The following is a 26,762-nucleotide window of genomic DNA, read 5'->3' as shown; positions in this document are numbered from 1 at the left end:
AAATAAAAATACATGACAAATCATTCTAATGAAAGTAAAAATGATGTCCAATATATTATGGATTCATTTCCTAATCAAACTTCAAATCTTGAGTCTGTGAATGTCCAACTGCATGTTTTTTTAGCAAGATTTTTCAATGTGGTTGTAAGTTAAATCATCTATCTAGTTATTATATTGTTGAAAATAACTAAAGTAAGACGGGGTAAGATGCCCCTCCACCTTCATTTTTTTCTTCTTAACTATAGATGGCAGAAAATCTCATCTCAACTCTTGATGAATGGTTACACTGTTTTAAATTTTGTAATTTAATCTGAATATCAGCATTTTGTCAGATTAAGTCAGTCTAAACCGTTTTAAGGTAATCGATTCAAATGTATGACTCTGGAAAGATCTTTGACAACATTTTTTGTGTTTGTTAATTATGGATTTTTGGACACATTTGTGGAGTAAAAGTGGATTTTATTTTGATAGAAAACAATTAAACTAAACTTTTGGGGTAAGATGATCTCCCTGAATTGGCAGAAGGCCCAAGTGGCATGTTTACAAATCTTAAGATTTTGGCAATTAAATATCCATATGCCTGTATCTATACGTCATAGAATAATTTTACCTTATCCCAGACAGGGGCAATTTAGCAACTAAAGTGATAACTTACATTTTCAAGCGTTTCCTATTTCCTATAATAACACATTGGCTGATGCATCATCATCCTGCATTTGCTAAACTTATATCTAAATATGTTACACTTTAAAAGTAAATCCACATTGTTCTTAAGGGGGCTACCAAAATAATCAAGTGTAATCGAATCAAACCCAATATCAGATTCTGTGACGCATTGCAGTGAAAACTGTAATCAAACTGAATCATTAAGAGTAAAAAAAAAACATATTCACATTAGTTTATCCACCTTATTTCTAACACAACAGCCAATATGTCTATTTGTAACTTGAATATGGCAGACGTCTGGTGTCACTTGCTTCCAGTTAATTAGCCTGCACATTATCATTCTGTTATGCTGTTTGATACTACAGACTGGCATTTGTTTTATCATTTCTATCATTTTAAATTAATTTATTGTAGTAAATAGACATACATTGTAGTATGTGTAGTAAACATACATTTTTGGTATAGTATTAAACTACAATGCCTTAGCATTTACACACAGACACACTATATAAACCAAACTTCCTCTCTGGCTGTCTCAGTAATGATGGTTGAGTTATTGCTCACGGGTCATGTGACACTCCTCTCTGGAGATGGAGTTATTCCATCCTTTAACAGCTCTCATAACTGCAGGACTGAGCATTAATTACTCTTTTAGTCCTGAAAGGTCTCTAGCCACATGAATGCTGACATCATAAATGTGTTGTCAGTGGACTGTAATCATTGCCTGATGTCCCCAGTGAAAACGTGCTCTCATGCACCTGGTATAAAGGTGTGTATTCCTCCCCATGGACTTTAACAATGTAGATATTATTTTAAATGAACACTAGGTAAATTCTAAGTTGACTATATATTATTAGATGTTGGAGAGTGTGATGTTTACCACTTTCCTTTCATTTGGCATTGTCTTTTTCTTAGTTTTCAGTTCTCGGGCAAGACAGCCGCATGATAATTGCGGGGACAGACCTGTCCAGTCCTGCTCATGAAGGCCAGCTCTCTGCAGAGTTTTGCTGCAACCTGTCTCGAAGTCTCTGGTAATCTTGCAGACCTTTATTAGATGGTTCAGATGTGTTTAATTGGGGTTGGAGCTAAACTCTCCAGGAAGGTGGCTCTCCATGAGCAGGGTCGCTTGTCTAAGAGCAACCTGCCTTGCTCGAGGGCACATTAGGAATAAAACAAGAGGATGACAGAAGTGCTCTGTTTATTGAATCCGTGTCTCTTGGGATTGAACCTTCAAACTCTAAATGGCAGCCCCTTGACCACGCAACCACCATCTCCATGCTTCAGGTAATGCATCACATTCGGTCACAGAAATTGTTGTTTTGGATTGAAATACTGAAAATGATAATTAGTTGGATTGAAAGATAGAAAATGTGTGCTTGTGTCTAAAAGCTTGTGGCAATTTGAGCGCAGTCATGGGGTCATGTGTGCATTGATAATGGGTTTGATTCCAGGTAACGGCTTCTTTCAAAAATCATTTTCCCAGTTGTGCTTAGCTTTAACCCAACGTACCATGGCCAAAATTGCTGTAAAATTAGTGGACAGTTTTCCCTAATTCAGAGTTGGGGGCAGTGTTTTCACCCCATGGTCATATATATGTGGTCTCATTATTTCACCTCTCTCAAGAGTTGTTTTTTTTTTCGATCGAATTTAAATGAATATATTTTAAATATAATTGTCAATTTTGGTACTTTCACTAATGAGAGCTAGTGTAGTTGAGAAGATTTCATCAAAAGTTAATATTTTTGTACTTTTTGCCCTCATTACAGCGCTGAAATATTAATAAGGCTAATGTAAGTGTGAAGAAATACTGGCAAATCATGATCTGTTTGAACCGTGAGACCAAAAACTCTGCTACAATGCCCTCACTTATGATCTCGGAGAGATTAAACTATTATTGTTAAAGGGGGAAATGTCATAAAACTGACTTGAAAGTGAGGGAATAAGGCAAAATATGCATTTTCAGAAAACGCATTAAGCATCTGAGAAATGAACCAAGAATCATCACTCTGGATGAAAAGGGGAAAAGATTATTGGCTTGTTTTCTTTATTTCCAGGACTTGAACGAGCTCGCATTGGCTCGAGGGGCAGCAGTGTTTCCGTGACACAGCAGAAAAAAAGGTGACATATCAAACTGATGTGAGGGCCCTGGAGGGGGAAAACCCTTAAAGCACCCCCCAGCCACCTTTACAGGGGTGTCCACCAATACTCTACGTGAAGGGAATCCCAAACCTCTATGCTGCTTGACGTCAGAAGGCAAGATAGTTTTACTGATTAGTTGTACCCTATACTGATGATGAGCTCCACATTAAAAGTGGAGTAATTAAGCCCCCTCTCTCTCTCTCTCTCTCTCTCTCTCTCTCTCTCTCTCTCAGTGTGTCATAATTTGGCCTTTATCCAGGTTAACTGTTTTCTGGGAGTGGCGTAAACAATGGGTTGTTTAAATGTTATATTAATGTTTTTTGCAGATATCTTTTGACCTGAGGAACTAGCATTAAAGTGCACGATTCACATGAACCCATGCCTTTTGAATCAGTTTAATGAGGATACAGTGTTAACCGGGACAGGTGTGTACCACCAGAGGCCTCAAACTCTCTCCGCCTCTCTTACTATGCTCTGTCTTGGACTGGGTTGAAGGTGACTGTTTTTGGGAGTGGTGTTAGGGTTGGGGTATTCCTGCTGTAAGGTGGCCCCATCGATAAGGCTGTTTCTCTGATTATGGGGGTCTTATCACTCCCTCCCACTCCTGGGTGCTCTACGCATGCCGACGCTTTTCGGGTTGCCGCGCACTACGTGACTTTACGTATTTCTCTCTTTTTCCATTACCCTCCATCCCCACCCATGCCTTTTGAATCGATCCGAGGTCAGTCTTGAGTTGGGCGCTCAAAGTGTAGACGCGGAAACCCGGCACAGAGACCCGCCAGGACCACCTGGGCTCAGGTAAGGGTGTGCTGCTCTCTATTTAACTGTCAAATTAAGTGTTTATGAGAAGGAATGCAAGCGAAAACAGTAGGTTAAAATGAGAAAGGTTTTCACTTGCGCACAAGGAGACACTTGCTAAAGGTACACTGGGAAAAAAAATTCCAAGTAGAAATAAAACAAAGACTATTAAAGTCTGTTTTACAGGAAAATACTAATTCAGTTTTTCTACTTAAAAATGTCATGGTTAATTCAATGTGTTACTCGCTGTGTCTTTGTAATTGCTTGTGAACTATACCAGCAATTTCTGAGTGAAACATTTCTACACCATTTTTGTTTGGTTTTGTTTTATGTTTTCAGACCTCACTGTTACTTGCAGCAGTAATTTATCAGTCATTTTGGAAGGACTGGTGGAAAAAAATATGAACTTAATATTCTATATTTTCTCTATAAATACTTGTATTTCTAAAAGACTGAGACTGAAAATAATGAGCTTTCATACTGGAGACCGTGAGGCTCACATAAAGGAGTTTACATGTTTGTTTTATAACTGCATTTAAAAAATTACATATTTGCCGTCCATTTTTCGATTGATAAAACAAATTTTAATTTCCACAAATTTAAATTGGTTTATGTAAGTAAATCTAAATGTTAATAATGTTGATCTTACTGAACATCATTTGTCTTTCTTTAAAGTGGTGCAGTCTGGTGTATTTTGTTTATTGAAAAGTTGCACTCTGTGTACACTTCTGCCTATAGAGAAACTTTCTTCAGTGTATTGAAGAATATAAGCTTGTTTATAAGCTTCTTAATTAACCTAGGGAAAGACACATATCTTATTTTAATAATCTTTCTAATAAAACATTTTAGGATGCAGTGTTCTTCTCTCCACTAGGTTTTTTATTGCTTAAATCCCAACTTGTGTGGAACTTTAACACATTGGAAATAGTTGATAGTAACTTTCTAGCAAACGTTGATAAGACTTTTGTTCAGTGAGGAATATATTTGTTTACCAGCTTGGTCAATCTGATGTGCTCTATCTGCCTCTGTCCATGAGGGACAGAAGAGCCCTTATCATTCACGAGAAGCTCAGGCTTCAGAAAATTGTCTGTTTGAGGCTCTCACACACCCTTGTGCCAGTTCAGGGTGAGTCTCGGTCTCGAGCCTCTGAAAGACACAAAAACTGGGATCTGATCCTGAGCGCTTGTGAACGGAGGCCTTGATTTATTTTCCCACTTATATGAAAACATACAGAACATTAAGAACTGTATATTTTTATTATTCGTATTCATGTATGTTATTGCCAGTACACTGTAAATATTCAATGCAAATCATCTGAAGTCAAATTTACTGGTAAAACTCATCCTAGTCAATCATACGCTGTCGAAACGTGTATGTTATGTTTTCTTCAGTAATACTTTAATAAAGGGGAGTATATGAATGAGCCTGTAGCAGGTGTGCAGTTCTTACGGTCTGACTGTGTTATTTTGTTTCTCTGTGTGAATGAAGGTTGTGTGTGAGTACTGGGACAGAGAGAAGACAGTCTCAATGATGGAAGCTGTATCATTTGAAGAGGTGAGGAGCGTCTTATCACACGTGAAGTAGTTGATGAAGTTCAAGTGCAAGATGTTTTATTGGCATGACATTTGTATCATAGGATGAATAGATATCTCTCTTTCTATCTCTCTATAGGACAATGACATGTCCTATGAGGACAGTGAGTCACCTCTACCATCTCCATTCACTTTGTGAGTATCACACGACGTAACACACACTGATAGAAATAAAATAAAGTTGCATCTGCTTCACTGCATTTCTCAGCCACAGTTAGAGATTCCTGCTGTCAGGTGTAGCAATTAAAAGACGGGTATATATTTTTTAAAATTATTATAATGATCAATACCCCCAAACTGTCATTACCATGGTGCATCTAGACAATTTGATGATTATTTTATTAGGTCCTTATGATTTAATCTCTTTTTATATATAAAGTAACTGTATGTAGTTTGCAAACGTCGCCTTTTTTGAGGAATTTCATACCCATTGACCAAACTTATATACTCCCAGAACAGATGTTTTTGGGGGAAGCGTTCGCTTTATTAGAAGTACCATCAGCATGATTTTGAAAACTGATATTCAAAAATAATTAAATAAATAGAAACACTTAGGCCTGCAGTTGTTTCAAATTATCATGAAATAAACCAAACATGGTGTGTAAAAAAATAAAATTTTGTAATTTTCATGTTTTTACTTTACAACAATGAGAATAGGATTTTACAAATTAATAAAATATTGACGATTAATAATTGTAAAATTATTCAGACAAAGCTGTCAATCAGAAAATCGGGGGAAAAGACGAATTATTTAAATCTCTAACAGTCAGAAGTTATTTTTTCACTTTAAACTGCAATGTTGTGTGTGGTGATGAATGATCACAAGCCCAACTATGTGCAGTTTAATAAATAAATACAAATAGTGGAAATTACAGCATACTACAGTAGGCTTCTTCGGGATTACAGACAGTAGCCTAAAGTTGTAAAACATCGCACCCTTGTGGCCGAACAGGGCAGTGCGAGGGCTGGACAGAGTGAGGTTTATGTTTCTTGTATCAGGGATGGCTTGAGTCGCTTTGTAAGAGGATGGAGTTCATTCTGCCCTTTGGTGCATAAGATATGGTGAGTGTGTGGAGCCGTGACAGTCGGGTCTGTACCCTGGTGTGTGTGTTGTAGTGTTTGTTCTCTGTCGCCCTCTATAGGACCCCTGCGGGACACAAAGGCAGCTATGACTTAGAGCAGATGAGGCAGCAGGAAGAAGAGCAGCATCAGACCTTCACCTTCTCTAGAGACTTAGAGGGTGTGTTGCAAATATATCAACAAAATACAAATGCATACATAAATGCAAACCTTACACCTTACTGATTTACTACTCATTTCCCTTCTTCAGCTGCACGAAATACCAACACCAATGCCATCAAGAGAGGAGATGCAGAGGTGATGCACACAAACACATTCATTCACTTACTCTTAGCTTTGATTCTTTGTAAAAGCCTTATTAAAAATCTCGCCCACACTAGGCATACGTTGAGCTAAATGAGCTACGTGGGGAGGTGTGGCAGGAAATGGGACGCTGGCTGGGTTATGAGGAGAACCTAAGCCCTGCCACGGGACAGTGGAGTCAGCCCCACATTCCCTATCTCACCTTCAAAAGTCTCATTCAACTCCGCAAGGCCATGAGCACAGGTGAGACTACAAGTGACATGTTTCCTCTGGCCTTCAGACACTTTCATTAAATAAGAAAGTAGAGAGAGGAAATGGGTAAGTGTGTTGCCCACATAAACACTGAAATATGCTTCTAACTGAGGCCCATATCTCCACCAGAGCATGTTCACCTCAGTGACTGCATCAAGACAAACACACCAAGCTAATCAAAGCTTCTTTCAGAATTGTTACAATGACATGACACTATAACATGGTATACTGTGAATAATGTCAAGCAAACATGATATCACAGTTATATTTTTTAATAGTGCTGTCAAAAGATTAATTGTTTTACATGTCTATATTTATAATCATAAAACTTTTTTTTTTTTTTTTTTTGCATTTTTTGCATTTTTGTCACACTTGAATGATTCAGATCATCAAACAAATTTCAGTTTCACACAAAGATAACAAGATTAAATATGAAATGCAGTTTTAAAATAATGATTTCATTTATTCAGGGAAAAAGCTGTCCAAACTCACCTGGCCAGGCAGGTTTGGACACCTTTTTCCCCCTTAATAAATGAAATCATTATTCAAAAACTGCATTTTGTATTAACATGCAATTTCTTTTTGTGTTATATTAAAATTTGTTTGACGATCTGAATCATTTAAGTGTGACAAATATTAAACAGCACTGCATTTTATATTATAAATAAATATATTTAATATATAAACATAACCTATTTTTCTGATATACATGCATGTGTGTGTATTTATATAGACATGATAAATATACACAGCACGCATACATATATAATGCAAACAATTTTTTTTTTTTTTTGAATGCGATTAATCACAATTAATCATTTTACAGCACAATTTTTTTTAATTATGAATAAATTCTATGGCAGCAATTCTGAAAATTTTGATTCCACACTGATCACAACAATATTTGAACACCCCCCCCCCCCCCCCTGTTGATTTTGATTGACCGATTAAAAAAAAAGGAGGTCCAAAGATTAAAATTAGTAACTAAAATAGTTATAATTAAAATGAATAATCACATTTTAGAATTCCAGGTTTTAAGTTTTTGGGTGACACATTGTTACATGTTCTTTATGGTGACTGTAACCAGGGGCGGTGCTGCTAGATGTTGATGACAGCAGCTTATCAAGCGTTTGTCAGAAGATGGTGGAACAACTCCTGCTCAAAAAAGAGATCCGGCCCACTGACCGCGATGCTCTTGTGGCCGTACTGCAGCGCAAGCGCAGGTCAGGCTCCATGCCATCTGTGTTGATCTGTGTGCGTGTTTGTGTTTATGTGGAGGAAAGTTACTTCAGTTTTTATCGCTGTATAAAGTAGTCCTGGGAACTGTTTCTTTGTATTTGAGAAATCCCCATTATTTGCTATATGAGTCACAAGGGTCTATATTAATAGCCAAATATGACTGTATATGACTCGTTGTATCTGCTTCACAGTCAAATAGAGCCCACTACAGCTCCTGGTTCAGCAGACATAGAGCTGCAAACATTCTCAATCCCCAAACAGGTATCTGTCTGTCTGTCTGTTTATCTGTCTTTCTTTCTTTCTTGATGCTCCTGCAGCAGTCACATCAACCATTCTGATGTTAGAAAAGGGTAGAGCTGATGTTAGGACACTGCATAGTTTATCATTCCCTCTTAATGTTATCTAGTTAAAGTTTAGGATGAAGACTATGATTACTTGATAGGACTGTTGTTCCAGGACCACCAAAACATTTTGATCTAGGATGTCCTACTGGTTAAAATCACAGTCACACTATCCTTTTGTCTTTTCAGTTTTAGAATTTAAAAGTCAGATTCTTGGATGTGGCATGCAGATAATTAAAAAAGAACTCGCTTCTGAATAAACATGAAAAATGGATCATTACAGTACAGTTTTCCAGGCCTGTTTTAAACTGAAAATACTCTTGACAGTTTCAACTACTGACTTTTGGACTTCTCTGTTCCTCCTCAGCGAGACATGGTTGATCGTGTGGAGGCCTCTGTGGTTTTATCAGGTGAGAGTACATCCATTTAGTGTTCTATAATAACACTTATTATTTTGCTGTATAGCATATTTCATGCCCTTGTTTCTGTACCACTCTTAAGGGGTGGTGGAGAACCTCCAGAAACCAGTGGTGGCTCTTGCACGTCTACGGGACTCGGTGGTGATGGAAGGGGTTCTGGAAGCTTCCATTCCTGTTCGTTTTGTCTTCTTCCTCATGGGTCCCAGTCACAGTGGCATGGACTATCATGAGAGTGGCCGGGCCATGGCGTCTCTGATGGCTGACTGGGTAAAGAGGAGCTATGGACTGGCACTGAAATATTATTAAATAAATCATTAAGAAAAATGAAGGCTTTTCCAATGTCTCGTCTTACTTCTGTACCTGCATACAGGTGTTCACTCTGGAGGCTTACTTGGCTACAAATGAGAAGGATCTGACCAATGCCATGGCAGACTTCATGGACTGCAGCATTGTGATCCCACCCACAGAAATCCAGGACGAGAGCATGCTTAAGCCACTCATCAACTTTCAGAAAAAGATGCTGCGAGATAGAGTCCGCCCATATGACACCCGCCTCATGATCGGGGGCAAAGGTCAGGCTTTATACAATAACAAGATGTTAACGCTGGTGTCACTGCATTCATTCAATTTGAACAAATCCTTCAGTCCTGTTGTGTGCTTGTTTTTATTAATAATCCGAATATTATATTATATTAAACTCACAGTTATTTAACAGACACTTTTATCCACTTGGGGAACGACCAATGTATCATGGAGGAGCCAATAATGTTTTAAATACTGCATTGGCAAGCTTCTTTAAATAAGATTTAATCATATTCATGTTTTTGGCTCTTCATACATCACAAGTATGTTTTTTTTTTTCTGTACACATCTTAAGGTTTAATTATCTTAAAAATAACACCTTTAAAAACTTCAGACTAGATTTAGATTTATCAATAATGGCTACATGGAACAGTCTTCCTCCGGTCTATCTTGGCCATCCTAGTGTTAAATCTGGAATTGCATGGAGTTAACTGTGTTTAATTGTGTTTATTAGGCCCATCTGGACCTGAGAAGCCACGGGAGGATCCACTGGCCCGTACCGGCTATCCGTTTGGCGGTATGGTCAAAGACATAAAACGCCGCTACAGGAATTACCTTAGTGACTTTACCGATGCACTGGACCCTCAGGTGCTGTCTGCTGTCATCTTCATCTACTTCGCTGCCCTTTCACCTGCCATTACCTTCGGAGGACTTCTTGGTGAGGACATTCACTGCCAGCATAGACTAATCACACCACTGAAAAAGATCTAAATTGGTCGTAAAATCTGGCATTTTATCATATTATGGCCAAGAACTGCCCACCTAGACTGGATGAAATTAAAAAGATCATTAAAAAAGAGTGCTTCACCCAAAAATGGAAATTCAAACCCTCATTACATCTTAGATGTATATGACTTTCTTCCTCTGGTGAAAACTACATATGACATACATATGACTGCAACAGATGAACCGATCTTCTGAAGCAAAATTTGTGTGTGTGTGTGTGTGCGTGTGTGTAAGAAAAATCTGCTGTATGTTTCCTTGAAAAACCATTGGAACTTTTCCATCCAATGCTTTTCTATATTGGAAAAAGGTTCTGCAGATTTTTGAAATGTTCTTCAAACTGAGAAAAACTTTTTCAATCTTTCTATGTTTTAGCGGACAAGACGGATCACATGATGGGGGTCTCTGAGATGATGGTCTCTACCTGTGTGCAGGGCGTCATCTTTTGTCTTTTTGCGGCTCAACCAGTACTTGTCATTGGGTTTACTGGTCCACTGATGGTGTTTGAGGAGGCGTTCTTTCAGGTGATGCTTTTATTGGTGGGGATTGTGACTAAATAAAGTAGATTATCAGCAACTGCATGACTTTTCTCATCCATCTAAATGCATTTATCTTTCCCATTCAGTTCTGCAAGGCTAATGGCTTTGAGTACATCGTGGGCCGTGTCTGGGTGGGCATGTGGTTGATCGTCATTGTGGTGGTGATTGTGGCAGTGGAAGGGAGTTTCCTTGTCCGTTTCATCTCACGCTTCACCCAAGAGATCTTCTCCATCCTGATCTCTCTCATTTTCATCTATGAGACCTTTGCCAAGCTCATCAGGGTATATTCAGTCTTCCAAATGGACACACACTTCATTTGATTAATTCACATCACATGATTTGTCACCAAATCTTCTTCTTCTCTCTCAATTCTTCGCAGATTTTCCAATCGCATCCTTTGATTTTGAACTACGAACACTTGAATGATACTTTGGAAGACCCCTTCCACCCTATCAAAAAAGTCAACATCACAGTTCATCCTGATGGCAATATTACTGAACATCATGAGACAATAGAGAGGGCCTATCCCAACACTGCCCTGCTGTCCATGTGCCTTATGTTTGGCTGTTTCTTCATTGCGTTGTATCTCCGTGGGTTTAAAACTAGCACCTTCTTACCCGGTCCAGTAAGTCTGCTCAGTTTACCTTTTTTAATTTAAAACTCTGATACTGTTTAGCCAAAAATAGGTTTAAGGTTCTGGATTTTAGGCATTTATTATACCATCCAGCCAAGCCTTTAAATGTACTGATCATGTTACTATTAAAATTCTATACACCACCAGATCCGTCGAATGATTGGAGATTTTGGTGTCCCCATCGCCATCTTCTTCATGATTGCTGTGGATATCAGCATCAGCGACGCCTACACACAGGTTTGACAGACACTAATCATTTGGCGTAGTTTGCTATTACAGGTTTTCTCAATTAAAAGTAGTAACTCAAACTATTATATTCTAGCCTCAAAAACAAATGGCACCATTTTTTTGTCATTGTGTGAGCTGTTCTGGTATTTTCAAATATTTCAATGGTTTTTACAGTGGCAGTCAACCTCGGAAATGTTTGTTATACACAAATTACATTTTTGTTACAAAGAAAACTAACTACAGGTTGCAAAACCTGGTGTGTAGGGCTGTGATGTTCCTACATGTTCAAAACAGAAGTGATTGTGCTATATGACAGTTTCACTAAGAATCAACTCATCAGTTTTGCACAGCAAGCCACGTGCATTTAGTTATTGCGTAAACTGTGGACAGCTGTACTTTCTCTTTTGCACACAGTTACCAAAACACATACAGTTCGCTTATACTAATTAAAAAACAAATCAAATCTGGTGTGAAACAAGAAATTAACTGGTTGAGAGATTTGAACTTAGCGCTTGAAGAACAAATTAAAATGAAATCTTATTAGATAATTGACCCATGCAGAGTGAAATGAAGATAAACATGTTTTGTGCATCTTGACCCATGGCATAAAGGACTCAATGGGATTTTGAACATTATTATAATGGATAGTTCCATTCATCTGTGCAAATAATAACCTTCCTGCTTTAGAAACTGGTGGTGCCAAAGGGGCTGACTGTGTCCAACCCATCTGCTAGAGGCTGGATCATCAGCCCATTTGGTGAGAATAAGCCATTCCCTATCTGGATGATGTTCGCCTGTGTTGTTCCTGCCTTGCTGGTCTTCATCCTTATTTTCCTCGAGTCCCAGATCACTACGTGAGTGTGATATTCAGAACAGAACACATTTCAGTTCACACTAGAAGATACGATACTATGACACAGTGAAGTTATTTTTGATAGAAGTATTATGCTCACTGACACTGCATTAATTTTATGCAAAAATACAGTAAAAACAGGAATATTGTGAAATGTTACTATAATGTAAGATGCAATGAAGATTTGTGCAAGGATTTTGGTCGTCATAACGTTGGTGTGGCTACTGCATTAACCTCACACCTTTTCCTTACCATCCAGCCTGATCGTGAGTAAGCCTGAGAGAAAGATGGTCAAGGGCTCTGGTTTCCATTGGGACCTCCTCCTTTTGGTGTTCTTGGGAGGAGTTTCCTCGATCTTCGGTGTCCCCTGGCTCAGTGCTGCTACAGTGAGATCTGTCACCCACGCCAATGCCCTGACTGTCATGACCAAAGGCCCCAGACCTCAGATTGAACGCGTCATAGAACAAAGAGTCAGTGGTATGTTGGTGGCTGTGATGATTGGTGAGTTGCAAGCTTTTTATCTGATATAATGACATTTAATAAACACAGTTAGATTTTAATTGCCATAATAAAATACAAATAAATCGACAATGATACATAACAAAATTGTATTGAACAATGCACAGAATCATTCTAATTCTTTCCCCACAGGGGTCTCAATTCTCATGGAGCCCATCCTGAAGATGATTCCTATGACGGCTCTGTTTGGCATCTTTCTCTATATGGGTATCACTTCGCTGAGTGGCATTCAGCTTTGGGACCGTATGCTTCTTCTTATTTCACCGAAAAAGCATCATCCACCTTTTCCATTTGTCACCCGTGTAAGATTTAATTACAGAAAAATATATTCACTACGTGGATAAAAGTGCACTTTTGTTCAAAAGTTTGGGGTCCATTCACTTTTTTTTAAGAAACTGACACTTTTATTCAGCAAGGATGCTTTACATTTATCAAAAGTTACAATAAAGACCTTCATTGTGATAAAGACTTTTACTATTACAAAGAAATGCAGTTCGTTTGCACTTTATATTCATAAAAGATATATAGCACGATTTCCACAAAATTATTAAGCAGCACAACCGCTCTCAACAGTGCTAAAAAAAATAATAGAAAAATCATTAGAATGATTTCTGAAGGATCATGTGACACTGAAGACTGGAGTAATGATGCTCAACATTCAGATCTGCCATAGCAGGAATAAATTCAATTTCAAAATACATTCAAATAGAAATAACTTTTTTTTTAATTAGTCATATTTTACAACATACCTGTTTTTACTGTACGTTTGATTCAATAATTGCAGCATTGGTGAGCATTATAGACTTCTTTCAAAAACATAATTAAAATCACTTATCAACCACAACCTTTTGAACATGTATGGTGACACCCAAACTCCAAACAACAATAATTTTAACAATAATAATCTGTCAATCAATTGATCCATCCATCTACAGCATCTAGTTACTGATTTCTCTCTCTATCTCTTTCTGTTGTGTGTTTCTATACAGGTGCCCACTATGCGTATGCACTTGTACACTTTGATCCAAGTGATTTGTTTGGCGATTCTGTGGGCAATAAAATCTAGTGCGTTTTCACTTGCCCTGCCCTTTGTCCTGATCCTCACGATCCCTCTGAGAATGTTCATGACCGGTCACGTCTTCACTATCATGGAAATGAAATGTGTAAGTATCTCTTATATAGGCCTAAAAGCCCTATGCCACCATGTTTTAATAGAAAACAAAGTTAAAATGTGCTATATGTACACATTATATATTATTTTATACTGAGATTTTTTTCTTTATTGTTTTATTTTTCAGTATAAAATTTAGATGACAATTACACCTATGGGTCTTTATTTGTCTATGTTATGACTGCATATGTTATGTCATATTTTTGCAGCTGGATGCAGATGATGCAAATGTGAAGTTTGATGACGAGGATGACTAAAATAACCCCAAAACACCCCTGGACAACTTTCTTGAGCCACTATAAATTCATCTTACTGTGTGCATTAAATGAGAATCTTTTGCTTATATTTTTTAACTGTTGTACATTCAGTTCTTAGCTTAACCAGTCAATGTTTCTTTATACCATTAAAGTTTTAGAATGCAATTAATGCACACTTAAAATTCATAAACTGTTCATATACATGCCATAGTTGTTTATCACAATCTTCTTTCTTTTCTTTTGTGTGCTTGTGTGCCTGATAAGATATTTGTTTTTGTTTTTCATTTGGGATCTATACATCCTGGTGTTTATTTGTTTTATGTATTCAAGGTGTCATGCAAGAAATCTCATGTCACTGTGAAGCATGTCAGCTACACACCAGCCTGATTGTAAATCCTATCCTGTTTTAACAGATGATGCCTATGCAAAATGTGCCTTTATATAGAATTTCAATGTTTCAGGGACACCATACCTGTAAATATTATAGGCTTACAAATACAGAATGTTAGCATAAGTTACTATTGCAAAGATTTGCTACTTTAGAGTATAAATGAATATTTGGTTTTATGTATGCTTGGTCTGTTATGGTGTGTGATTATGTGTGTTTAATGATTAAAATTCTTTAAAACATCTACAATAATTCTTAGTAAAGAAAACCTTACATTTGTGTCCTAAATTAGTCCTGGGAGCTTGCAAACAAATCCAATTTTTCAGCAGGCTTGACTTCACAGGAGGCCTGTGCGGGACTGTCCCACCCAATCATGAGCTTGGCCCACCCTGGCAAGAACCCTCCACCCACCTTCTCAAGTTTCCAGCCCATTCTGAGAGTCCTACCACCTTCCTTACACGTTAAAGACGGACCTGCTTTACTGAAAATTAAAAAAGAAGAAAACTAAAACAGTGATTCACAACCAAGGATACTTTAAGAGGACCTTTTTTTTTGCAGAAAATGTAGAAAGACTTCAAATGTAGTGTTATCAAAAGGTTAAAATAATCCCTTTTTAATTATTTTTTTTTCTCCACGAGTAGTATACATACTTTACAATTCAGAGTAGAAGTTAGTATATGATTTTTATTTTATTGTTTTGAAATACCAATGTATTCATTCAGATAATTAACAGTAAAAGGTGTAATTGTGTGAAATATTAAAATTGAAAATTACTTTTAATTTAAAACATTTGTATATCATATATGTTCAGCCATCCAACATGAGAAATCAGAAATCATTCTAATAATGCTGATTTGATGCTCAGGAAATATTTATTATTATCAGTGTTGAAAACAGTTTTAATAATCATAAATAAATTTCCTTAGTATCAAAACTTGAAAAAAAAAAAAAAAACTAGATCATGTGTTTTATTGAAGGGAGATCCTGCAACAGTTTAAGTACTGATTGGGTGAATAGTTTGTATTGACAGTGCTAAATGATTTCAAATATCTAGTGAGTTGATTTTTGGTTTGGTGGCAGTGCAGATGTAACGTTACCGATAGGTCTGTAGTACTATAACAGCCAGAGGCTTGGAAAGCACTGGCCGGTGTGTTGTTTCCGGAGGCAGGCGCTCTCGATCGCTGCTGGACTGTGGCATCCCAATAAAATGCGCACGTCACTGCTCTGATGTTTAACGAATCAGCGCGCTCATTGGAAAATCATGTTTTCCCCAAATCAGAACGTCTTGATTGGACCGCGCAGGTGACGCCCACAAACACACAAGGTGGAGTTTAATTATTTAACGAGACAAAAAGATGTAGCTGTCAGACTGAATATACCAAAAAGATGTTTAAAGTACACAACAGTAGCTCACTTCTAACATCATGCATGCACGTGGGGAGTTTGAGTGAATTCAAGAAAACTGCTTTTCTTTCTTTATTTAAAAGCATAAATCAAAACAGAAATCACTCTGGAACATATTCAATCAAATTCACTATTTATAAAAACTTCATATGGTCATCACGGCTACACAAAATGTGTTCAAAACAAGCCCGAGAGGCTACATGCGCATGCAGGTTTGAGAGCGCCGAGTTTATAATCCAAATGGAAGCGAGACCCAGGCGACCCATTCGTGATGAGAGCAGCTATAGCAGCGGAGAGATTGAAAATGCGGATGTCTCTCTGGAAAGAGAAATGAGCGGATCGAGAGAGCTGCGCGCTGACTGGAAGGAGAGCGAGAGAGATGGAGGCGGGGGGAAGTCTCTCAGCTCTGCGGGGACTGGAGCGCCCGTGCCCTGGACCGGCGGCGCAGTGCTGGCTAACATTCAACCCTCCCCTTGTTCCACCACCAGTTCCACACACAAGCAGCGACAGGTAAGAGCTAACCAGCGCCTCATCCTACCAACCGTCGGGTAAACAAACCTTGGGGGGAAAAAGAACTTAGATCCAACGCAAAAATTCTAAACATTCTGACTTTAGAACGTTGGTGCGCTTTGTTTTCGTAAAGCCGCCTCGTTTAAAACCGCGTTGACTTGGTGCAAAGCACGGTACATTCCGAGGTCGCCTTACCCGAATTTCCCGTCCTGTGACTCGGGGAAAAACATTATCCGTTTATCTACCACAGTTTAATTTCCGAATACAACTCCAGGAGCCGCTAACCTCGTTTTAAGCGCGCTTTGTCGTGTTTGGAGCCCTCGCGGTCGCCTTCATTTCCGAGTCAGGACTCCATGAGTAAAGGGAAGAACCAGCCGCCTCTGATTCGCCATCGGGGAGCTCGGTTATCTCACCGTGTGTGCTTGTTTTCGCTTGCGCCTGCCGTGTAAGCAAAGTTTGCGATTACATTTGACAGTTTTTTGTGTGTTATCTGTGTTTGAGGAGCGTATTGGGTGAGTTTTGAGCCGTTCACGCTCGTCTTTCTCTCGGTGGAGGAGGTGAATTAGGCTCCCGGCAGCAGCGCATGGAGGCGAGTATGGCGGCTCTAGAACAGTCGTCACGCCAGTGAAGCGTCCTCTGTCTCGGCTGTTGCGTTTTTCCATTGTGACTAGGAGCTAAATGACACGTTTAAAGACCAGCATGATTCATTTCTAAACGAGTGGATCTCGCTTTTCATAACCGTGCTTCAACCACCGCGTACTCGGTGAAATTAATCGTATATTTCTTCCATTTTAGTTTTTCAAGCCTTTGAAGACCCTGCTGCCATACGGCTGCACAAACCGTCCTCTCACCCCGCATTCCTCGCCACTCGAAATCGGGGTAAACCACCGGATTTCTTCACGGTAAGAGGACAAATGGACGCCGCTTACAAATTCTTTTTATCAGCGTATAAGGCGGCTTGATTTTAGCCGCGTTTTAGGGTTATTTTTAACGACTGTCGGTTCAGCTTTCACCAGGGCTTTAGGGGGATTCAGTGCTAGTTATAGCCGACTAGCTCCGGTGTAGGTCGGTTTAACAATGTATTTTTTTTCTTCTCCTCATTAAACGCATTTTCAGACATCTCCGAGGCTATCATTTGTAGCACTTCCACGCGTGGACACAATGTTGTCGAGTTTATAATTAAATCAGTAAAGCGTAACTTTAAACATCCAACAGCGACAATTATATAATTTAATGAGGTTTTGATATGGAAATGTTCTTAAGTTTAAGCATTTTAAAATGGACTCTTATAAATACTTAAACACTTCGACGTTAAGTAGAGCTTTTTACTCTAATTTAGATTCTTTTGTTCAATTCTTTTGTTCATAAATGCGCTTAAAATATACAAAATAGATTTCCTGAGCATCTCTATCGTAGTAACGCTCAATTCTTCTCAAACGGGGTCTGATTATCATGTCACCCACTTTATTTAGTAACATTTCATGGTGGTGGTGGTGGTAAAAATGCCCTTCAGCTAGGGTCTATTTTAAAGCTGGACTCTGCTGGCTCACGCGCCGCCATGACACATTCAGCGCCTCGCCCTGGAAAAAGAGTCGTGCCATTTTGTGACTAATTCGGTCGGCGCACTCGTTCGCTAAAAGACATCCGATTGTGACTAACCCTCCTTATTCAAGCATTTTAAAACAGTCGCTATGCATCAAAGCTGGCGACCCAGAACGCGTCCGTGGCGGAAGCAGAGCCCCGCGCCCCGTCGGTCTGGAGGCAGACTCTGGTGCTGCATGCTGTAGCAGTCACTCATGATGATCCCTGGCTGTGTTTCCCCCTCGCTCTCGACGCAGACCGAAAGCAGATCCCGATCCGTGGTCAGCTGGTCCGTCTACAGACAGCCGCAAACGCTGCTTCCTCCTCCTGTAGTACCTCCCAGTATCCACTCGTCCGCCGAAAATATGCTCCAGTTTCGCCTCGAAAAGCGCGCAGGAAGCAGGAGAAGCCGCTGCAGGTCTTAGTAGTGTAGACAAAATGGAAGATTAGACGGATTGGCTGCTCTTGCTGGTGTCGACTGCAGAGTTATTTGAGATTTGAAGCCGTCACAAGCAATGGGCTCTGTCTCATCATGGAGCGTAAACGCTTAGGGGCGGTGTAATGAACATCAAACATTATGTGTCGGGCTGGAGCTCAATTCCACTCTTCACGTATCACTTTTACGTCAGGGGAATAAAAAACTAATTTTCACAGTATAAACACGTTTGAGTCATTTGACGCAAAATAATTGATATTTAATTTATAGTTACTGAAAATAAACTATTATAGGTTTAAAGCCACGAAAACATGATTTTCAACTTTTGTAGTCCTTAATATAAAGATGGAAAGCCTTATTTGAGCCTCTGTTTTTATTTTTTTATATATATAGCGTGATTCCACACAATGAATGGAGAAATGGACCCCACTGCTAAAGAACCCGGTAAGAAACATGAATCGTTTAGATCAGTGGTTTTCTAAATATCTGTTGAATTGATGGTTCAAGCAGTAGAGCAATGCCAAAATCATTGGTTTGATTCCCAGGGGATGCATTTTCTGATCAAATGTATACCATGCATGCAAAGTAAGTTGCTTTGAATAATTGGGTTCATACTCCTGGCAATAATCGCCTTGTAAAACAAATTGTTCTTGGCATAAACCATTTTTCCCACTGCATGTGAACCTGTGTTTAACCTTTGTGTTAAAACGTGTACGTTTTTCTTAATTTGCATGAAGATTGTGTGCATTGGATCTCAGAAATCTTTTTTGCCATAATGTTTTTTATTTTTATTTTTTTTTTACAGTTTGGGAGCAGGATGACCTGTTGAAGCTGTTGGAATGCATGAAGGTGAACCTGCCAGAAAAAGATCTGTCGAAGTACAAGACGTCCGAGTCCCATTTGGACTGGGAGAAAGTGGCTTTCAACTCCTACTCTGGGGAGATGTGCAAACAGAAATGGCAGGAAGTTTCACGTGAGGTAGGCTAGTCAGTAACCTGTGGGTTTCAATTGTACTGACGAAAAGCTTCAATCAAAAATGTTAGTTGTTGATCAGTAGATACTAGGATTTTAATATTTGATTTAAAAAAAACAAAAAACATTTGTATGTGACAAGCCATAGGACAATGATTATGCAGTCATCACATTAATATTCCTGTTCCTCATTCAGATTCGCAAATTCCGCACCCTTACTGAGCTGATCGTAGACGCGCAGGACTACGTCAAAAATCCGTACAAAGGAAAGAAGCTGAAGGTAGACGATCTTAATAGCTCCGTGCTGAAAGCTTGGGTTAAAATGATAGTGTTTTTTTAGCAAATACTAACTTTCTGTCTTTGTCCCCTCCACAGAAACACCCAGACTTCCCTAAAAAGCCGTTGACACCGTATTTCCGTTTCTTTATGGAGAAGCGTGCCAAGTACGCTAAACTACATCCAGAGATGAGCAACCTAGATCTCACAAAAATCCTGTCCAAAAAATACAAGGAGCTCCCAGAGCGTAAAAAAGTGAGTGCAATAAAATGAAAAAGAAACCTCACTTAAATGCAGTCTGTAACATTTTTAAGAATAACTATAAAAGAGGAATTGATATGGATTTAAGCAAATGGGAAATGATACTGTAATGGTCTATTAGCTAAAGGTTTAGGATTCATCGGCTGTTTAGTGGATTTCAGATTTGTGGCTGCTCTTTTTTTAAAAGAAGCACATTTTTCTATTTGGTCTGGATCCCCTATTGTTTTGAGTGGTACTGTTGTTTCTAGATCAGTCAACAAAGCAGGCATTGTTTTGACTTAACCTTTTGTCAACAGGACAAATATGTGAAAGACTTTCTAAGAGAAAAGGAGACTTTCATGCTCAGCATGATGAAGTTTAAGTAAGTGACTAACTCACTCTTTACCATCACATTTACCTTGTTAAATCCTGGCTTTTCTTAAAGAGTTTGTTTGTGTTTCTTAATAGGCACGATCATCCCGACCTTCTAGAGAATGTTAACAAGAAGTCCAATGGTCCAGAGAAGCCCAAGACGCCCCAGCAGCTGTGGTACTGCCATGAGAAGAAGGCCTTTCTCAAAGCACACCCAGATGTACGCTCTACACACACTCGCACTCATAAACAATGATGCTGGCTTCTTCATATACATGAAGACCGTAAAACACTTCTGTTTTAACCTCAAGGCGACTACCAAAGACATCAAGGACTGTATTGGCAAGCAGTGGCCACAGCTCTCAGACAAGAAGAGGATAAAGTGGATCACAAAGTCTTTGGAGCAGAAGAAACTGTATGAGGTAAAACGTTTGCATTTGACGTGGCACATTTTCCCGTAGTAGCGGCTTCTTTGTAACCTCTCCTCTTTCTCGTCCTTGTTTAGGAGAAAATGCGCGAGTATATCCAGCAGCACCCGGAGATGCACATGACGGAGGAGAACATCGTCAAATCCACTCTGACCAAAGCAGAGCGACATCTCAAGGACAAGTTTGATGGGCGGCCAGACAAACCGCCTTCGTAAGTTCACCTGAGAAGAAGTTTTGTATTCTTTCTGCCAAATATAATTTCTTTTTTGGGGAGTGAAATTAGACCTAGAAATCTTTGCGTTGGTTTTGTATCTGTTTCTCTTGTCAATATTAGTTAAGTATTATTAATGTATTTAATTTAATCCATTTATAATTTAATGGTCATTTTTATGTGCTTTTGTCATGGTTTTATTTATACATTTATATTTAGTTTTAATTCCATTTCAGTAATTTTATTATTTAAAATTGTAAATGTTGCACTTCAACCAAAATCAATTGAATATTGTTATATTTAAATAGTTGTCGTAACAGTAACAGTGTGTTTTTTATTTTTTTTAAAGTTTATATATGGTAAGTGATGTTTTTCCTCATCTCTCTTTCAGTAATGGTTACTCTATGTTCTGTGCTGAGCTGATGTCCAGTATGAAAGACGTTCCCAGTACAGAGCGTATGGTCATGTGCAGCCAGCGCTGGAAAGTCATCAAACAGAGTGAGAAAGATGCCTACCAAAAGCGCTGTGAGCAGGTATGGAACACATTGCCTTCCTTCTGTTTGTAACATAGTTATTAACGTAAACAAACCAACATGGATGCGTATGAAAGTTTGTCCATCTCGTTCATTCTTTTTTTTCTTCTGCTCTACACAGAAAAAGAAAGAATATGAAGTTGAGATGAATCGTTACTTATTAGTAAGTACACTTTTATAACAACAGACTCTTGGCTCTGCATTGTTTTGCACCATTTTCTGTTAGGTCTGCATTTTAAACATGTTGTCTGTGAATCCCAGAGCATCTCCGAGGAGGAACAGCAGAGAATCCTGTCAGAACAGAAGATGGGCAGCTTTAAAAGAGGAGGTGGAGGCAGTAGTCCCGCTTCCAAAAAGAAGAGCTCACAAGCAAAGGTCAGTTCAGCTGTCAGTCATTTTTGGGTAAAGTAAAGAATTAGTATTTTAAGTGAGCTTTAGTCACTTAAGCTTCACTTCTTTAATTCACCTTTCCTCTTTAATTTTATTTTTTGTATCCCAACAGTCCAGTGCAGAGAAGCCCAAGCCTCCTGTGTCTGCCATGTTTATTTTCTCTGAGGAGAAGCGCCCAAAACTTCAACAGGAAAGGCCTGATCTTTCTGACATGGAGCTCACCAGACTACTGGCCCGCATGTGGAATGATCTTACTGACAAGAAGAAGGTAATCATGACACTTCAGTGACCCAGAGATGTTAATGTCCTTCTGTTACTGTATTAGCCAGTTCAGTTGTGTTCAACTTCTGTGATCGTTCTTGTAGGAGAAGTATAAAAACCTGGAGATGACGCTGAAGGCAGAGTCGGAAAAACAGAGCAAAGAGGACAAAGGGAAACTACCAGAAACGCCCAAAACGGCTCAGGACATCTGGCAACAAAGCGTTATCGGAGACTATCTTGCCCGATTCAAGGTATGGAATCATAATTGCAAGAAATTCGGTGGAAAGAGCTTGGGTCGGTCTATTTTTATTTATTATTTTTTTTATGTTCTTGACTAGAAGTTTCTTATTCCCACCAGAGTAGCATTTATTTGCTCACAAATACACTAAAAACCGTAACATAAACAGAAGTAATTTGAAATAGAAATCTTTTGTAAAATAAATGTCTTTATTGTCAATTTTCTGTCACTGCTCTCAAAAACTGAATAGACAACATGAAGCAGGTATTAAAAAAAACAGGTGCAAAAAAGCATATAACAGTTTTTTTACGCCAATATATCCTGTTATACCACCCAGCACTATATGAAAATAATTTATTATCAAGTAATAGATTATCCACTGATCTCTCCCTCTTCTTTGCTTTCTCAGAATGATCGAGTGAAGGCTCAAAAAGCCATGGAGGGCACCTGGAACACCATGGAGAAGAAAGAGAAGCTCATGTGGATCAAGAAGGCAGCAGAGGACCAGAAGAGATATGAAGTGAGTCCAGATAGATACAAATATTTCTACATCTCTGTGTGTGCCAGATTTCATACTCCATTTATTCTTCTGTGTTGTGCAGAGGGAGCTGAGCGAGATGCGATCTCCTGCCCCAGTCTTCACCCCTGGGAAGAAAATGAAATTTGAGGGTGAACCTAAGAAGCCACCCTCGTAAGTTTGTTCTGTGTGTGTTGGTTATCTGCAAGTCTTAAAGCTGTTGGTGTGTTTGAGGCAGCTCGCTTGTCTTCCCATCCCACTGTTTCTGCTCATGGCCTCTTCACCTGTGTCTTCAGGAACGGTTATCAGAAGTTCTCTCAGGAGATGCTGTCAAACGGCGAGCTGAATCATCTGCCCATGAAAGAGCGCATGGGGGAGATCGGAGGCCGCTGGCAGGCGCTCGCTCAGAAGGAGAAGGACCGTTACAAAAGACTGGCAGAAGAGAAACAGAGGCAGTACAAAGGGCTCCTCGAGGACTGGCTTGCGGTATGTAGCTTTACTCTGATTTAACTCGCACAAATAGCTTAATATAAAGATCTAAAATCATATTTTTTCCCATTCACAGAGTTTATCATCACAAGAGAGAGTTGTTTATAAAGAATATAATTCTCTGGTGAGTCATACATTTGGATCTACTCGGTATTGTAGTCTAACTTGTCAAAGTAGACTTGAATTATATACCTGAAGGTTTTGTTTTGTTTCTCAAATAAGTGTTTATATTTTGTATTTAAAATAATTTAAGAAGAAATAAAACAATATAATGTTTAATTTCAGTAAATTTGGCTCTTCTGTAACACTCCCTGCCTGCAGTTCTGTCCGTTTCATGTGTTTTTTCCCAAAATTTGTCCTGCAGAAACGGAGGAGCACAGCAAAACCAGGTGGGACCGCTGCGAAAGCGAAACCCAAGGCCAAACAGTTGGTGAGTTTGATCAAGCATAGTCTTAAATCACTCTGCGTTTATCAGTCACGGTTTACATTTCTAGCAGCTTGTAGGCCTTACTGATTGATTGTTCTGTATCAATTGTGTCCTTGTCCAAAGGAAGTGGAAGAGGATGACGACGATGATGATGAAGAAGAGAAGGAATCTGATGACGGATCATCCTCCGATGATGACAGCGATGATGATGACGACGACGATGATGATGATGATGTAAGATTCATAGCGTGCTGGTCACATTGCTCTTTTAGCATGTGTATATGATATAGGATCAGCCTTTGATTTTGCAATATTGGTTTTGTCGTTGATTAGAAATATGGAGAGCAGCAATTGGGTTCCAGAAAAATACTATTAGTTTTCTCCATAGGGAATTTTTAACAATAAACCATACTCTGAATGAAAGATCATCTCTCCAAATTCCCTTCCAGAATGACGAAGACATTGAGGACGAAGAGGTTGAGGATAAAGAGAATAAATCGGAAAGCAGCAGCAGCGCTTCCAGCTCTGACGATTCATCGGGCTCAGACTCGGACTGAGCTCACAGACTGCCAGACATGCTGTGAACTGAGCCATGAGCCGGGGGTCTGAGCCTGCTCTGCACTGAGCTCTTCTCACCACAGGAGGGGCTCACCCCGCTGTCACACCTCTCACACACTCTTTTATTCTGTTCTGTTCTCCCCTGCACTTCTGCTTTTATTTGTAACTCCCTCGATGAATTGGCTCGGCAGGTTTTAAAGCATTTTAGGCAACGTGTACGAGGATGTATGGTCTAAATTCCTCCCAACACTGAAGAAAGGGTGCAGTGCTCTGCTGTTGGCTTGTAGTAGCGGTGAAGCGTTATTAGGAAGACCCGTGTTTGTTTTAGAGGACAGAGAGAGCACCAGGTGCCATTTTCTTTTCCGTGAATGAGCCAAAGAGTCTCTTAGTTTCACAGATTATTTCGGGAGGTACAGGGGACCAAATAATTGCACTCTGAAGAATGTTTGCTTTCTTTTCTTCTGTCTGTACCTCTCCTGTTCTTCCTCTCCCTTCTCAGCTCCCTCCATTTTGGCTTTGGTGTTTGTCTTTGCTTTTTCGGTTCAAAACATTGTGGTATTTTCAGGAACAATGAAGCCATTTTGAATGTGGCCGCATGGCCCCCGCTGGTCTCGCACGCGGTTCTTGTTCAGCAGGCGTTTGTGTGCTGCCTTTACCTGCTCCTGATGAGGGGTTCATGGTGAAAATGGACTATTTATTTTTGTCCTGTTTTAGGAATGCTGCCCGTGACGGGTTTGAGTTTGCTGTTCGTTCAGATAATAAAACCGACTGATGTTACATAACGAGGAGGACTTGTTTATCAGTTAATTGTTTGGCAACGCAAGCAATGTTCTCGCAGAAATATGCTTGTCTTGTTTTTGTTTTTTTTTGTGGATAGGGCACCAACATATTTCTCTCATTTGTTAATAATGGTTATGTGTTGTTTGAAGCTGACTTTTTAGTTTCTCTTTCCAACCATTTTATTTGGTGCTCCAAAGAACTGATTTTCTTTTTAAAAACGGTATGTTTTAAATATGCATGGATGTGAGTTACCCCACAATTCAGTGCACTTATGATGGAGTCCCTTGCTCACAAGCCCTGTGTGTTTGTTTTTTCAGTATTCTTCTTTCTGCATTTCACTCATTCGCCCATAACCTCAACCACTTCACAGGTCTTTCACGCACCAGCTCAAGGAATGTAATGGAGATGTTTTATTTAAGAGAGGGATAGCGTTATTTGTTATGCGTTCGTGTGTGTCTGTGTATATATATGAGCAGTTTTGAGGGTGACTGGTATATTCTCTCATTCCAATGCTCTGGCCTGAAATGGCAACTAAATGTAGTTAAACCCACAACCCAGCGTCCTCTGCTGAGCTACCACCTTTTACTCAGTATTTTTATGCAGCCCTCAATTTAATCGGGGCAATGTAAGTGATTTTTTTTTTCCTCTGTCTAAAATGTTGAGCCTTGGTAATTTGCATATAAAGACACGTGTATAATTATTATTATTATATATTTTTTATTTTTTGTGTGTGTGTGTGTGTGTGTGTGTGTGTATTTGCTGTACCAGACATGTGACCTTTATTCTAGGCACCCGAAATAATTAAGGCCTGTATCATGCAAAAAGTTGTGTTCTTTCAGTTTGAGAAACAAATTTGATTCTAGATGATTTGAATGATGGGCCGGGATAAAAAAAACTCCTGTGGACCTTTCAAGATTTCTTAATATTTTATAGGATTTTGAGTCACGCAAATAGATTTGGGTTGGGTTCAGTGCTGTTGTAAGGTATTTGTACATATAGCTTTCTCTTTTTCCTTTTTTTTTTGCTTTGTAATGAGTGAACATTATTGCGTTTTGTATTTTCGGTTGGCTAAGCAATATTCTGCTATAGCCAAAATGAGTGTGTTTGTCAATTAGGGACATGTTTTTAATTTGGTAAGGTTTAGTTTTTATTTTATTTTTTTTTAACCCCTTTCCATGTTTGTTTATTTGTAGAAATGGCAAAAAAAATATATATACATTTGTACTACAGATTTGAAACATTTGGACGTTTTCTATAGCAAGAGATGTTCTTTCCCTGCAATTTACAATTTGAGCAAATAAACCTTCTCTTAAACAGAATTTGTGTTTGTGTTCTCTTTGTGTGTTTACATAATTGATATATATTTTATTAGCAATTACATACGTAATTGTTTTATTTATGTGACTGCGCCGCCAC

General features: G+C 38.9%; 2 protein-coding genes and 1 long non-coding RNA gene across 6 annotated transcripts; 2 read left to right on the top strand and 1 right to left on the bottom strand.

Annotated features, from left to right (window-relative positions):
• Positions 1-3,444: 3,444 nt before the first annotated feature.
• LOC127951947 (band 3 anion exchange protein) lies at positions 3,445-14,975 on the top strand. Its single transcript, XM_052550111.1, has 21 exons — positions 3,445-3,603; positions 5,092-5,157; positions 5,275-5,330; positions 6,338-6,435; positions 6,526-6,572; positions 6,656-6,821; positions 7,918-8,053; positions 8,261-8,330; positions 8,778-8,820; positions 8,912-9,096; positions 9,200-9,401; positions 9,866-10,069; positions 10,510-10,658; positions 10,760-10,954; positions 11,053-11,298; positions 11,455-11,544; positions 12,223-12,389; positions 12,648-12,889; positions 13,040-13,209; positions 13,897-14,070; positions 14,288-14,975. Exons 2-21 carry the CDS (start codon positions 5,131-5,133, stop codon positions 14,333-14,335), a joined length of 2,715 nt encoding a protein of 904 aa, XP_052406071.1. The 5' UTR covers positions 3,445-3,603; positions 5,092-5,130; the 3' UTR covers positions 14,336-14,975.
• Positions 14,603-16,960, bottom strand: LOC127951949 (uncharacterized). The gene is made up of 2 exons (XR_008152778.1): positions 16,833-16,960; positions 14,603-16,685 (listed from the first exon to the last, which is right to left on the bottom strand). It is a non-coding gene; the product is annotated as an uncharacterized LOC127951949 (long non-coding RNA).
• On the top strand, positions 15,131-26,665 carry LOC127951948 (nucleolar transcription factor 1). Of its 4 annotated transcripts, none has more exons than XM_052550112.1 (22): positions 15,131-16,637; positions 17,433-17,539; positions 19,048-19,098; positions 19,460-19,632; positions 19,823-19,906; positions 20,002-20,157; positions 20,460-20,524; positions 20,611-20,734; positions 20,826-20,936; positions 21,020-21,153; positions 21,545-21,686; positions 21,808-21,849; positions 21,948-22,061; positions 22,189-22,344; positions 22,442-22,588; positions 22,985-23,095; positions 23,178-23,266; positions 23,389-23,578; positions 23,658-23,705; positions 23,946-24,011; positions 24,132-24,242; positions 24,458-26,665. In XM_052550112.1, the coding sequence occupies exons 3-22, from the start codon at positions 19,062-19,064 to the stop codon at positions 24,563-24,565; spliced, it is 2,208 nt and encodes a 735-aa protein (XP_052406072.1). In that variant the 5' UTR covers positions 15,131-16,637; positions 17,433-17,539; positions 19,048-19,061; the 3' UTR covers positions 24,566-26,665. The 4 variants fall into 4 exon arrangements, with proteins under 4 accessions (XP_052406072.1, XP_052406074.1, XP_052406073.1 ...); XM_052550113.1 differs by lacking the exon at positions 15,131-16,637 and adding an exon at positions 16,926-17,082; XM_052550114.1 differs by lacking the exon at positions 17,433-17,539.
• Positions 26,666-26,762: the final 97 nt, after the last annotated feature.

The sequence above is a fragment of the Carassius gibelio genome, chromosome B3 (assembly GCF_023724105.1).
Source record: "Carassius gibelio isolate Cgi1373 ecotype wild population from Czech Republic chromosome B3, carGib1.2-hapl.c, whole genome shotgun sequence".
Lineage (NCBI taxonomy): Eukaryota > Metazoa > Chordata > Actinopteri > Cypriniformes > Cyprinidae > Carassius > Carassius gibelio.
This window is presented reverse-complemented; position numbering and strand designations above follow the sequence as displayed.

Excerpts from the sequence above, each read along its gene's own strand:
- LOC127951947 (XM_052550111.1), top strand. The coding sequence starts at position 5,131 with ATGATGGAAGCTGTATCATTTGAAGAG. Across the intron at positions 6,822-7,917 it reads CCGCAAGGCCATGAGCACAG|GGGCGGTGCTGCTAGATGTT; the intron begins GTGAGACTACAA and ends GACTGTAACCAG. Across the intron at positions 11,299-11,454 it reads GCACCTTCTTACCCGGTCCA|ATCCGTCGAATGATTGGAGA; the intron begins GTAAGTCTGCTC and ends ATACACCACCAG.
- LOC127951948 (XM_052550114.1), top strand. The coding sequence starts at position 19,062 with ATGAATGGAGAAATGGACCCCACTGCTAAAGAACCCG. Across the intron at positions 21,850-21,947 it reads AGATGAATCGTTACTTATTA|AGCATCTCCGAGGAGGAACA; the intron begins GTAAGTACACTT and ends TGTGAATCCCAG. Across the intron at positions 24,243-24,457 it reads ACGACGATGATGATGATGAT|AATGACGAAGACATTGAGGA; the intron begins GTAAGATTCATA and ends ATTCCCTTCCAG.